This window comes from Nanorana parkeri, unplaced genomic scaffold (genome assembly GCF_000935625.1).
Source record: "Nanorana parkeri isolate BGI_ZX_2015 unplaced genomic scaffold, ASM93562v1 scaffold119, whole genome shotgun sequence".
Taxonomy (NCBI): domain Eukaryota; kingdom Metazoa; phylum Chordata; class Amphibia; order Anura; family Dicroglossidae; genus Nanorana; species Nanorana parkeri.
In genome coordinates, this window is record NW_017306387.1 from 1,122,339 (window position 1) to 1,137,293 (window position 14,955).

Genomic DNA, 14,955 nt, shown 5'->3' on the forward strand with positions numbered 1-14,955 from the left:
TATATATATATATATAACTAAAGTGCAACTATACTTACCTCTGCTCCAGTGATGTGACATCTGCAAGCTCCCTTACTGGCACCGACATCTCCTTACTGGCTTCTTCTGGGTTCCGGATCTTTGGCCATCGTGACTGGCCAACCAGGATGACACAACTCTTGCAATGTGTAGGAATTAATTCATCCCAGCACCCAGCATATGTTGGGATTGCACATGTGCAGTTCACTGTACACTATAAAGAGTTTGCAAGTAGGAACACAATAATCTTTTATTGCAAAAGAGGACGAGTATATCTCTTCTGCAAATAAAAACACCCTCCTACTTGCAGATTTTATTTTTACCTAAAGTTCCTCTTGTAAAATGTATAGTTTTGACCCTAAGAAAGAAATCCATTTGCAGAACCCCTATAAAATTATCTTCAACTGCAGGAAATTATGACCAGCCCTTTCATCTGTTCCAAGCATAAACATAACCAACAGCCCTTGCTCCTATTGTCTTGCTAGCTTACGGACTCACTACAAGTAATTACTAGCTACAATTGGTTAATGCATGGCAGCAACTTGTTAGCAAATACCTTCTCGATGTAAAACAGTGTGCAATAATCAAATATGTGCTAAGGATGGTCAGATGGCTGCATGTGATGGGCCTCAGGGCTGATTCCCCAGATATCCCTATTACAGCAACAATCAGCACTGCTGCATCTTCCAGCTGCCCACTGGGGCCAATAAGAGGTCTGTAGTCATAGCCGGAATAGAGTGCGCAGCACAGCCTCTATTATAATATTGCTACTTTAAACAGAAGACGCTTATGAAAAATGCATAGTGCCAGAGAGCAGTGATTAAAATGCCGAGCTGTATATATTTTTCATCAGAACCCTTTATCAATATGGTAAACCTATTTGGAGCTCAAAAGACAGACTGTGTGTGAAAACGGGAAGGGGGAGATGAGGGAGGCTGAGGGAGAAAGGGAGGGGGGGAGACACACACCGAGACAGCTGTGGAGCCAGCTAAAGTGAGAGGCAGTTCAAGAAACAGAATGAAGAAAAGGGGGATCGAAAAATGTGAAAACTATCTGCTGGATGACAAAAGGGCAAAAGGGAATAATAATTATTACAATGTATGCACACAAGGGCACATTTTCACAGAGACTGTATTAGGAATACAAGCATACCACAGCGAGGGAGGGAGGCAGGATATCTGGAGAGGGACATTGGGAAAAAAAATGCATCCTTGAGGCTGCGAAGAGTCAGAAAAACTGCATAAGACAGTGACACACAGATCACCAAAACCCAGAGGGGATACTATAATGCTGGATACTGGGAAGGCTCCAGAGAAGGGCAAAGCTGGAGAGAAGAGAGCACAATCAGGCTGAAGAGGAGGAGATGGCCAGTATCAGGAGACAGTCATCATGTGGCAATCAAGTTCTTCAGTGTAAAGCTAAGCTTAGATTGACACAACTAAAATTCGAAGCATTTATTATTAGCCATCAATAGGAAACAGATTGCTTATATTTTCTGACCGGCAGTAAAATAACGCGCTTTTTTTTGCTCCAATACTCTTAACCAAACATGGCTGCAGAAAGAGGGGAAATGTATTTAAAAAGATACCCCAATAAACAATAGCTCAGATTCCAATTATATGCTGTTCAAGGTCAGTTTCAAATGCATTCCGATTGGTTAATTAGCCCTAAAATAAAACTAATCAGTTTCGGTGTGTTAAGGCAGCCAATTCATAATGAAAACACCGCAACGAATGAAAAAGGAGAATGACCCTTTTTTTTTTTAAGCAACAGAGCCCACTATGTTATGTGTGCTATTGTGCGTTGAGCTTTACTTACAATCAATGGCGCACTAGCGCGTTATGGCAATGCACGTGTGAATCGGAAGCTCCAAAGCACATATTTCAATCGTGATGCGTTGCGGGAACGCGCATTACAGCAAGGCATGTTAAATGTGTTACTGAGCTGCAGTGCAATTCATTTTTTTTTTTGCAAGTTTATTTTGGTTTTAATGAAACGAAGATCAAATTACAACAGAGTTGTCATATAGTTATTACAATCTTTGTAACAATGATAGATAACCTAGAGCATAACAATGCAGTCTGACAAAACAGGTCTACACATTCTTGAACAAGAAAGCAATAACAGAGTGTGCAATCAAAATTCTGTAAAGTATGTAAGGATCAATATGTTGATTGCCACTGTGCTCTTAACACGCATTACAAGAATATTTATATAGCTCAGGTTAACAAGTTAACAAATTAACTGAGGAACAGTGTGTGGTTACCTGGAAACTTAGATCAAAGTAATCATTGAACATGTTGTGACTGATGGATCTTATCGGGTTGGAACGGAGCAATTCATTTTAAACTGCACTTCAATGCACCAAGGCAATACAGCTTCAATGCACATGTGTGTAATCCACAAAGCACGGTAATGAGTTAGCGTGCATTATGGTGCACTGTGATGCCAAATATGGTGTATGACCATTTTTGGGTGTGTTGGGGGGTGGAGGGGGGCACAGCTACACACTAATCCCCATGGTTTTGGCATGGGATGTTCAACAAGCTCATAGTTGTGATGGTAAGTGTTTAGAAACTTAGGGTAAAGGTATAGTGGTCTTTTGTATGCCATTCCACATGCAACCAAATTTACTAGACTTGGACCCCAAGTTCATCAAGTAATAGAAATATATCTTGTAATAACTATCTTCTTGCCACAAAACACAGTTCTGCACAGTGCACTTGGCATCCGATGTGTCACATTGTATAGGTATCAAAGTAAGAGGCTACCCACATAATAAGCAGAATACCCACTCCTGACACTGTAATAGATCAGAACGATATTCTTGGCATCAGATACATATTATTTTATGCTAAGGCATGCATAACCGTGATGTGATAAGGCAGGACAACACAATATTCAAGTTTAGAACTAGTATTCTTACCAGTCTTCTTTTGTTCTGTCTGTACAGGCATTGAATGATCCATTGTGTAAATGTGAAATACTGACATTGTGATTGGTGCCATGGGGCTCTGTCTACACCTGTCTAATGTTATCTAGAACTGCAACAAGCAAAATCTGAATGGTTTCCCATCAGTTACAATGGATACTGCAAGGGCCTGTCCAAGTATGGCGGCACAAAGGAGGTCATGATTACTATTTACCACCTTTGTCTGCAGAATGTTAATTAACCACCTGCTGGGAACATTACTGTTTCCACGAGGGGGACAATTAACAGCCTCTGTTTAAAACCAAATTAAGCTTCCATCACCCAGAACAGGCTGTTATACAATGCAAATGGTGCCATTCCAGAGTATGTGATCACCTTGACAACCAATCAACGTGATCAATTAGATATTTGTGCAAGAAAAATACACTGACCTGCTGGCCATAGCCCTGAATCGCCTTCCATTCTATTATAGATGCTGAGACAGAAGGAGAAAGTGCGATTCCTGGATTGGGCAATGATCTCATGTCTGTGGGTCCTTACCCCCCTTCCCAGCAACAGAAACAAGTAAGGCTGACAAAGCCCACTGTGCATGTTTATTGCATACTCTGCAATTCTCCAGACAGATAGACTGGAGCTGCATATACAACATCCCTTCATGTGTACAGGGAGATTTATGTCAATGTGTTCACTATGAGCTCTCTCTGCTGGCACAAAACGGTTTCTTCACATAGACTTGTATTGCAGGACGAGAAAGAAGGGGGGTGGGGGGAGTCTGATCAGTTCTGTTACTGAGTGCTGATTACCAAGTACAGTATGTCAAACTCTGGTGCCTATGAGACTGAACCGACATATTTAGACCCTACTGTACATAGGTTCAGTAAATAGGTAAGAGGAGGTAAGACTATGAAAACCGAGATTGTTAGTACCCTGTGTATGTGGCTTCAATTGGATTTAGACCTGAATGACCGGCCATCTTACTTATATGGCACTTTTAGACAGTCAATTATCCTGGATTGACTGAGCAGGTCAGAAAATGTCCTCCTGCACGTAACCTAGCACCAGAGCTCTCATGTCACCTCTCCCTCTGCCTGTCTCCTACCTTCTCCACAGAGATGAACTGTGTGTTTGGCTGAGCATTCATTTCTGTGTCACGGTCTGTGCTGTGTTTTGCCCCAAGGGCTTGAGCCAACCAGCTTCTAAAAGATGGGGGGCATACAAGGAGAGAAATTTGCTCAGTGGGTGGCCTTATCTGCCGGTTCCTGCCTGATATCCTTTGATTGAAAAAAAAAAAGAAAAAAAATCGAAGGAGACCAGCATAAAATTTTGAGCTGAACAGAGCCTGCATTCAATAAGATGCCTGTAATGTTCAGGTACTTTGACAGCCAGCAGGGCCAAGTGTCAAAATACAAAAGCTGCAGCGGGAGCTTGCTCCATTAATTCTGTTTAGCCTGGATGTGTATGAAAGTGTATGAATGACAAGAAGAACTCCCGGCATAATTATTCTTAATCCCTGCAGTGGGGCTACCCCCACACTGCAAGGGTTAAATGCTTGTTTGCATCTAGGGTGGGAACAAAACAAAAAAAAGAAGAAGAAGATATACTCACCTGAACCTTGTAGCTGGCTAGCTCCTAGTCCGGTCCCTGCCACCTGTCGCCTCATAATCATGTCTTATATACTGTATAGAAAGTGATGACTCGCAGGACCTTAGACCGCTGGAGGGTGTAGGAGGCAGCCGTCCGTCTGCGAGGTTCAGGCGAGTATATTTCTTTTTAATCTTCCTCCCTAGATGAAAACGAGCACTTAACCCTTGCAGTGCAGGGTAACCCCACTGCAAGGGTTAAGAATAATGATGCCCGGAGTTCTTCTTTAAGCAGCCAGGTTAGGGTAATTAAAGATAAATGTAATATACAGTTAAGTCATGGGCCTGTAATAGTTGTATTAAATTTAGTTATCAATATGGGGCTACTTTTTTAGTTAACTGATCCATTATCACTTTTTAGGTTAATATATTATATGGTGATTATCATTCAAATCTAAAAATGTTAAGGTCCAAGGTTAGATATCTCGGTGCACATATCTCGGAGCATGGTAAGCAGAAAAGAATAACACCTTGAGATCTACAATGTACACAATTGTTTACTGGCCATAAACAATTGTTTTATAGATCAAATATACTGTATAGTAAAGTGGGCGGAGTCTTTAAGAGCAGTATTACTATTATACTGAAGCTTTGGATACACTTTCCCAGCTTGCTGGTCATTAGCAATGCAATGAAGGCTTCCCAAGTCTCTGCATATATCAGAGCAGATTATTAGAACAGCTGTCTATTTCTCTTCTCGCCGGGTCTTCTGTGGGAAGAACTTATGCATATGCTTGATCAATTGTTAAACTGCTCTGTACAGTGCGAACAAATGCATTATTTTATTTTTCTTGGGTATAGCCACATTCATTCTTATGGTTGTATTGTGTCAGTCACTAATATCAGGAATTCCAGTACCTTTATATTATACCAGGGGTGTGGACATTTTTGAAAAAACTACTTGTCCAAGGACTAAAGCGGGGGCCGAATATACTTGTCCCTCATGACAATCTACTTGTCCTGATACAAAAAAAAATATTTTAACCAAAACCGTATTTAGCAGTGCTAAGAAGCGCTTCTCATTGGTCAGTGCTGTCAGGTGACCGCGTTGACCAACGAGTGCTTGCAATTTGCGAGCGAAATTCAGAATTAATGGAACAGGTACAGATGGTGGACGGGAAGGACCGTTTGCTGAAAGGTAAGTATAGTGGGAGGGAGATTTGTGCGGGTAAAATACCGCCCTGCCCGTGCGGTTGCACCCGATCGCAGTTGCGAGCTTGGAGTGATGACTACTTTACAACACACACAGGGACCATAGGGAACAACGCTCCAAGCTCACTCCTGTGATGAGACTACAATCTCACATTTACTTAGCCGTGGGAGAACAAAAGTAGCCAACCTCCATAAGGAAGACCAGTTTCAGCACAATTTCAGAGATGATTTGAGGATCTACAGCCGAGTGATACACAAATAAGATACATTGTTGTTGATAGTTAAGGTACTTGAATACATTTTTAAGATATAACTCCTGAGTTTAGTGTCACTTATTATTAAACATGCAAACTTTTGGGATGCCTTCTTCAGGCTTTATACAAGTCTGAAAATGGCTCTGAATCCTACAGATTTATACATCCTTAGTACTAAAGGATCACATATCTGGAATAAATTGTGTTTTACTTTTTCAATCTGCCTGGAGTTTAGCTTTACACCCTAATTTTGCATCATGAATGTAAAAGAACAATTGAAACAAACATGACAGATTTTACTTGGCAATCAGATGAAATTACCCAATCAGTGCAGCTTCATGCAACATAAACAAATGAATACATATTCAATGTATGCTAGTCAGATGTTTTCCAGTTTGCTACCCATTTGTTGCCTTTGTCCATACGAGATAGATGAACAAAAGCCTCCTCACCAGCCTAATATGTGCTCCCCACTGTCAATGAGACTTTAAAGGTAGGAAGCCACTTTCATTTTTATTTACTAAATGTGGCCACCTGACTCCTAGGCTTTTCTAGTCCACAAATAGTAACCACACTTCCATTTCAGATGGGGGGGGAGGGGGGAAAGAAGAAGAGATCATTAGACCTGCACCCACTAGATACCCATTCATCAAAGCTATCACACGTACTTGTACTCCTTCTCCTGTGAGTGCTGAACACGACTGAATCTGCCAGACTCTGTCCCGGATTGTGTGCAGGTTTAGACCCTCAGCAATTTCTGAGGCAGGTGCAGCTGTCAGTAAATCCTGTTTGTTAGCAAAGATCAGCACAGGGACACCACTAAGCTTCTCCTCATCTAAGAGTTCAGCCAGTTCCTTGAAGAAAAGAAAAAATAAAAGTAAATACAATAGAGACAGTCTAAGGATACCAGGAGTAAGAGACTAACAGGAACATTTTGAATGAATATGGATACATCAAATCATAATAGTATATCGCTTTTCCTGTGTTGAGTTTCAAAGTTATATATTTATCAATGCATGGTAAACAAAAGGTGGCCATAGACTTGAGCTTATTTTCTACTGATCAGCAAGATTAGTCAGCAATCTCATGTTTGTGGCAGCAACAGACACCCCAAGTGGAATACTTTTGGTGTGGCAAAATAGATTGCACAATTGTTATCATGTCCTCAAGATAAGACACTGTTTCTTCGTCACCTTTACAGTATACGCATTCAAACACTCCAGCAAACCAAATATGCATACTTTTTTAGTTATGATGAGGTGGCAAGAGCAGAAACAATGGAAGCTGCGCATTACGGATCAGACAGGATTTTGGTGTGCCTGGGTGCTAGAGCTCCAGTTTAGGCACCTGGAGGTGCCCGATACTTAGGCCTTGTTCCGCCTTGTTCTGTGGAGCAGGTGCAGAGCAGAGCAGTTACAGAACGGAGCAAAACTGCGTCCAATGTATTCCAATGGTATTTTTAGCTCCAGTTCACATTGCAGCGTTCAGTTCCAGAGCAGGTAAAAAAAACTATGTTTCCTGTAACATCACAGGGCAAATGCTGCTACCGAGATCAAAGGGAGTTCGTATACTGAACTCTCTTTGATCTCTTGTCACAGAGCCGTGCCGGTCCCGGCCGCATCGGGCACAGCAGATCCCGGGACCGAACACGGCAGCGACAGATACTGATACAAGCGTCTATAGATACGCTCGATCGCTTGACTGTGTTAAGCTCCCGTGTAATTACAACGGCCGGCCGGGAATCTGCTCGTCGGGCTTCACTGTCTGCTCGTCACAGACGAGTGGACGAGTGGATTTTTCGAGCCCTGTATATATATATATTTATTTTTTTTTGTTTTGTTTTTTTCCCACATTCATATTCATGGGAGAAAAGGGGCATACCCATAAACTTTCTTTCAAAAGAACACGATGGGAGCTGGCTTGATAAAAAGGCTAAGTTGTTTATGAAAGTACATCCTTTGGTCTTTATCCAACTTCACCAATGGTGAGGAACAGAGGTATGCAGGTGGGATGCCTTAAAAATAACACTGTATGCCCAACTCTCACTCAACAAGTCAGGCCAAATTGTTTTTTGGGGCATGGCAAGTCTCAAAAATTGTCATTTTTTTAACAAGCAGATTACATTTTATAATTTGCATGCATATGAATATTTCAGAAGCAGGTGCCCTATAAATCAGGAAAGTTCTAGTGTGCTACAAGGTTTTACAGACCTGGCTGCCTCCCAGGACAAAAGTAGTCAACCGACAACCCACAAAGACTGACACAGTAATAAATGAGAAGACTATACCAACCTGGCCAGTTTCTTCAAAACGTTTTCGGTCTGCGCTGTCAATTACATAAATCTATACCAAAAAAAGAGAAAATGTTTTTACGTAGAGTCCAATTTTATACACGGCATAAAACAATATCTTGCTGTGGTAATATTAAAAACTCATTTCCTGAAGAAGCTCTTTACTAGCAGCAAATTTGTCCAGGTCTGGTGGAGCCATTGTGACGTGCTGGACTTCTCATGTGTCCCTGTACTGTCACAGAGAACCTTGAAACGGCAGTGTGGCTTTCACGTATACTTGCATATATGTGCAACTTACATTGCAAACAATGTGTTTTTTTTGCTTGTTAGCTGATAAGTGTTCCGGGAAATTTTTGTATTGTGTTTGTGAATAAATACACACATTAAATGAAAGAAAAAATGTGCAATGATTTTTTTTTTTTTTATTGGATCCTGGCTGCAATGCACGGGCTCCTGCAGACTGTTCCTCCAGCACCAAGTCCATATGGAGGTACAGACCTGCAGTTATGGAGCTGGAGGAAATAAATGTAATGGCCTGCAAGAGCAGTGACATCACTGCACTTGCGTTCCACTGAGAACTTGAGAACTACAAGTTTCTGTGAAAAGAAGATGCGGCTGTGCGGGTTGAGCCAAGCACGTGACGTCACTTCAAGCACTACCTCTTACTCAAGGTCTGTATGCTGCATGAGTGCAGGTGATTTTGTATTATCGATTGAGCCAAGCAGAGGCGCACCGAATTAAAAATATACAGAAAGCTGCAAAACTAAGCCAATTTGGGGTTTCTCTATAAAGCAAAAATTGTCCAGCTCTGGAGGAGCATACAACTCCCACCATTAAACAGTATTAGTGCTTGGCAATTGGCCCGGTGCGGTCATGTGTGGGCAAAGAGTCCTCAGCCCTGTGTAAGCTCCAACTGGAATGACTTGGAGCTTACACAAGGCTGTCTTCACTCCTGGTGGCTGAACAGAGTGGGAGGAACAAAGAAAAGACAAATATGTGCAGCTGGGATTAAAGGTAACCTGTTGTTCTACATAGGCAAAGCACAAGTTAATTTTACAGGATAACAGGCTGACAGCGAATGTCAAGGGTTGGCCTTCACCCGCAACTTACCGGAGAATACTGAGGGTGCCCATCACCATCAACAAGGAGTAAGAAGTTAAAGTGAGAGAGGGCAGGCCAGTCCTTAAATTTTGGCAAGAAAGTGGAGAATTGTATATCTGAGCGTCCACGGTGTCTGGGGTCCCAGGATGTGGAATATGCAGTTCAGAAATATATATACTAAGCATGTCTACAACGCAGTCAGGTTGATATTTTTGGAGTCTTAAGAGATTAAAGTTTCTCTCCTAGCTCTCTCTGTTAGAGCTTCTCACTTTAGGCTCCATTCGCACAGGAGCGGTCGTCAGCGCGTATTTGGCCGTACGAATATGCGCGGAACTGCTCTAGACATAAAGAACAATGCACTTTAATGTGCATCGTTTAGACTTTTGCAGACGCCTGCGCGGTATAAACCTGTGCATCCCGCAAAATAGTACAAGCACAATCTTATGGCGGATTCCGCACGTATGTTAAAGTATGCGTATTTCCATTGCGCGCAGTTTTCTGTGCGGAAAACGCTACCGCTACGTGCGAGTGGAGCCTTAGGTCTCTACTCTGTTCATGAGTGTCACAAGGGTGATTGTCCGTAGGCTTGAATGAGGTAATCTCCTAACAGTCACATCAGAATCAGACACAAAGCAGGACAGGAAATATAAAGCTGAAGGCTCCCAATACATACAGAACATCATACGACCGAGCAAGAAAAGGAATAATTGCACCTTACTCCAGAGAAAAGGTTTGGCTGGTCTGGTCAAACTCCTGGTCTACTCCTCCCTGCAGCAGAGAGAGCATGACCAGATGCCTATAACGTCTGGAACATGTCCAGTTATGGAGGAAGCCTGGAGAAGCATTTTATCCACGAAAGGTCATTATCTCAGCCATGCTGATATGGCTAATTCTTATACAAGTATTTGGAAATCACAGTTATTACAAGACTCCGATATCTTAGCGCTGAATCAGCAGTCATGACCTGGCTACTAATGGTATGCATCACCTGGCTACAATGGTACGACATGCATCTTGGCCGATGCTACTTGACATACCCACCATATTTATCCTGCATGAGGGATACATTGTTGCTACATGGCACATTAAGTGTTCCCATCAAAATAATTTTCTCTTCCACCCCCTTTCACAGTGATAGTAAATCAAATGGGTGACTCTTCCCAGCAGGGCCACAGACAGCAATAAAAACATGACAGGGGTTCTAATCTCCACTAAGAGAAAATGTTCAAAAGAGAACTATGGGGTAACCTTTTTATGAAACAACTCACCGACAGACAGTGACAGCAAATGCTAGAGCTCATTTTAGTAAATTAAACAAAAATAAACAGACAGACATGCTATATTAGATTTTTAATTTTGAAAAAGCTGAAAACACAACAATCCCTAGTCTACGGCTGACAATCCCTAGTCCAAGGCTGACCGTACTAACAGTCAAGCGGTCTCCTGAAACATCTGCAATATCTCCCAATTACAGCTATTTGGTGGAAAGTTAGAGATGATTAGCGATAAACAAGACAAAAGCATTTCTCCACCTAGATTGTTATTTTTATTGGTCCAATATCATTTGTAATACCTTGTGTTAAATTGGGTTCATACACTGTATTAATAAACTGAAATACTTACAAGAACGTCTGTATTCTCAAAATAATTCCTCCAGTACGGCCTGATTTTCCTTTGTCCGCCAATGTCCCATACATTGAGTTTAAACCCCTGAGATTGTACACTTTTAATATTAAATCCCTGAAAAACAGTACACAATAAAATGATTTTTTATATTTGTTTAGCATAAAGATGCAAAATCGATCTTAACGTTATCAAAAAACAAGAAAGAGGAGGCAGTCATTCACCAGCTGAAAGATCACTCAATGCAATACACTAACAGAGGAATAGGCAATATTGCTGGGAACACTTTAGAATGAACCACCATGGGGGAAATATTTAAAGACATCGAGGGGAATTTATAAAAACTGGAGCAGACAAAATCTGGAGCAGCTGTGCATGGTAACCAATCAGCTTCTCTCTTTCATGTTCAAATCTTAACTGAACAAGCTGAAGAAAGAAGCTGATTGGTTGCCATGAGCAACTGCTCCAATTTATGTCTGCTTCAGTTTTGATCAATTCCCCTCATTATGTTTCTGTTTTGCTTAAAGTAAGTCTGTTATGAGAAAAATATGCAGGCTGCCATTATTGACCGTCTTCTGAACTGATAGCTGCTTGGTTGTTATGCTGACCCATTACCTATATTTTTTCTGACTCAGAACACGTATGAACATCAAAGTCAGAAGTCATTATCTGTCTGCTTGCTGTGGATTAAGCAAGAGGGTCAGCAAGACAGCCAGGCAGGTAGTATTTTGAGAAGTAGAGGGCAGAAATACCCATTATATACCCAGCAAGAGAGAAATGGCATTAGCAATGTTCATTGCCATTTTTTTCATCAAGCTCTCATCAGTCACCTTTTCTATCCAGTAGCTTCCATTGTCACATCTCCCAATGTTTTAATTAGGGTCTGGTGAAGTGCCAGTGTCATCTGGTTCATGGGAACTGCCTTTCACAAACTACATTCCCCATAAGGCCATGCACCTCCTCCAAAAAGTGTCTGCAGCGTTGGTCAGCATAAATGTGAGCCAACCTGGCAGACGCCATTATATGAGGCTCTGTGTCAGCATTCCATGTGTCAGCACTTACTTTTGTAATCCAGGACGAGAGTGCACGGAGAAGGGTGACAAGACTATACTTGCATTTCATCAATCCTGATATTTTTTTGTGAGCCTGGGGAGGCCCTCAATCCTCTATACAGAAGTCTTGCTTTCTCTTCAATGCATTCTAGTGTCCAAAAAGGCTTCAGAACTACATTGTTTATTGGTGGCATGTGTGTGCTGCTAACTTTGAGTAATTACAAACATCAAGTCCTCCATATACCATGCATCAGAGATGTAGAGGCTCTTCAGGTACACAGAACACAATGTGATAATTAACAAAGGTACTGGCAGGAACCAGAAGGCTGTCAATGCTGACCTCTCCCTAGAGAAACGTTAGTTCACTGCTGGACAATATTATGCTTTCTGAGTGACCTTTTGTTGGCATTCTACATCAGGGGTATCCAAACTCCAGCCCTCCAGCTGTTGTGGAACTTCAAGTCCCATAAGGCATTGCAGGACTCAGACAGTCATATGTATTACAGATGTATGATGGGATTTGTAATTACACAACAGCTGGAGGGCCGCAATTTGGCTACCAATGCTCTACATAATGCTTGTTCTGGGTCTGTAAACCAACCAGTACTGAAGCCAGGCCACAAGAAGTTTTAGATGGAGGTCAGCAATGCCATTCTCCATAGTCCGTCATGAAAGGTGTACTTTAAAGCAAACCAGTGAGCCTTTAAAACAATTTAATACTTGAAGTCTTTCCATAGCACACAGCCACTACATGGTGCTCACCATAGGACAAAGCCACTACGGGATGTTTATTGTTGCCATTATCAAACTGAAAATCATCTTTTGTGCACATGGAGAATCCCACTGAAGTAGGAGCTTGAATTTCCATATACAGTAGGTATATCCCCACTGGGGTATATACCTAACCCACCATCCTATCTTCAATGTGAGCGCCACTACTGGATGTTGAGATAATCTCACTGCATAATAAGATTGTGTGTGAGCAATGCAGTGGTGGGGGCTTATGTCAGAAGTCAAACCTTCGCAGAATAGCTTGAGATTCCCCAGACACAAAGAGAGATTTCATTAGGTATTAAAAACCTATATCAGGTATCCTGCTGCATCTGCCCTATGCAGGTTTTGCGATTTTAGAACTGTAGGTTTGATTACCAGAAGGCAGTCGGTGCCACTGACCTGTGTTGGAGTGATGTGACTTATATCCTCCGACGCCAACTGCTTTAGTAACGTCGTCTTTCCTGCATTATCGAGACCCAGGAGCAGAATCCGTACCTCCTGGTCTGGAGCACTTTTCAATTTACGCAAGATAGACAGCAGACCCTTAAATTGGAAAAAAAAAAAAAAAAGAAAGACAGGAAGCAGAATTGCACTCATTATAGAAACTGAACAGTCACTTCCAAAGTTATTTGTTTCATTTGTATTACTTGCAGTCCCTTTATGTGACCAACATTTTTTTTCCCCCCAGAATATAAATCTTTATTAAAATTTTTCTAAACCAATAATGGTGCAATGTAACAGACGTTATACAGCAGCTGCATACATGACACAATGCATATGGGATATACCAGCAATCTCCAACACAAAGACCACTGAAAGTGCAGAATAGGTGATGACATTAGATCTGGCATTTATGCATGGATAAAACATATCATGTAATGCAGTAATTAACTCATAGAAGAGGGTGAAAAAGGGTAATAAAACAGAAGGAATGGCAGGAAGGAGTGAGAAAAGACATAGGCAGGACAAGCGAGAGATCACAGGAGAGGGAAAGGGGTGTTATGATTACAAGTACAATCTAATGTGAATATGGAAAGCCAGAGCCGATGGGTTTTCGAAAAAGACATGGAAGGGAATAAAGACATAAGGTAGAATGTCAAAGGATAAAAGGTAGACACATCTTGTGGAAGGGAGTAGCTACAGCAGGAGGTGCGCTAACTATGTTAAGTGTTCTCTAAATATTACATCAGGAGCTCCAAGGGAACCATCTAGTTTGGCCATAAAGTACCAGCAAGTGTGTTGGAAAGCAGCCATGATATACTTGAGTTGATCTTGGGATAACTCAGATATAAGATAGACAGACATGTTTTCTTTAAAGAAAAGAGAGGCATGGGGAAGAATGGGTTGAAAAAGTCTAAACGTGCATAGGATGAAATACAGCATGTTCATCTTTAAGGTTCATTTCCACTGTTTACAGCTGGCTCCGATTGCCTGCGCTTTGGAAAGAAACCAAACTGCCCAGAAACAGTAAACAAAAGTCTGCACCATTTTATTGAATAGCATGCTTTCCATCTATGTGTTTGTGTGGGTTGCAACTTAGCCCTCGTTCACACCTGAACGTTTTGTAGCGCGTTCTACGCTCGACAAACGCTCTACAAAATGCTCAAAAATATAAATCCCATTGTATTCAATGGTCTCGTTCCCACCTTGGCGTATTTCCGCCCGTCCCTAACGCGCTACAAAACGGCCCACGCCTGAAAAGGTACAGGTACTACTTTGGGCCGTTTTGTAGCGCGTTTCCATTGGGATACAGCCAAGTAGCCTTCGGAAACGCGCGACAGACGCGCATATGCAATACGCCTAGGTGTGAACGAGACCTTAAAGTGGACCTTTACCCCCTTTTACTAAAAATCACAGCAGCATACAGCTCTGCATGCTGATTTAAAATCATCTTACATCCATTACTTAAAAAGGAGAACTATAAGGAGAGTGCTTTTCACTCACCTCATAGTTCTAGCCGACCTGTGACAATGAGACTGTCACAGGTCGGCTCAGTAGATCAGGAGGTGAGCGAACACATAGCGGCATTCGCTCACCTCTCGATCCTGTCACGGCTTTCTGCTGGATTCCCCCCTCCCCGCTCCGATCCGCCAGCGCTGACTGGCGGATTGGACGGGGG

General features: G+C 41.9%; 1 protein-coding gene across 1 annotated transcript in view; it reads right to left on the bottom strand.

Annotated features, from left to right (window-relative positions):
* Positions 1 to 14,955, bottom strand: part of ARL3 (ADP ribosylation factor like GTPase 3) — a 47,639-nt gene that overhangs the window by 20,970 nt on the left and 11,714 nt on the right. Inside the window, exons 2-5 of the mRNA XM_018553431.1 lie at positions 13,236 to 13,379; positions 11,011 to 11,127; positions 8,288 to 8,338; positions 6,665 to 6,850 (exon numbers count right to left, since the gene is read on the bottom strand). Coding sequence (XP_018408933.1) covers positions 6,665 to 6,850; positions 8,288 to 8,338; positions 11,011 to 11,127; positions 13,236 to 13,379 — 498 coding nt within the window. The remainder of the gene's footprint in view (positions 1 to 6,664; positions 6,851 to 8,287; positions 8,339 to 11,010; positions 11,128 to 13,235; positions 13,380 to 14,955) is intronic.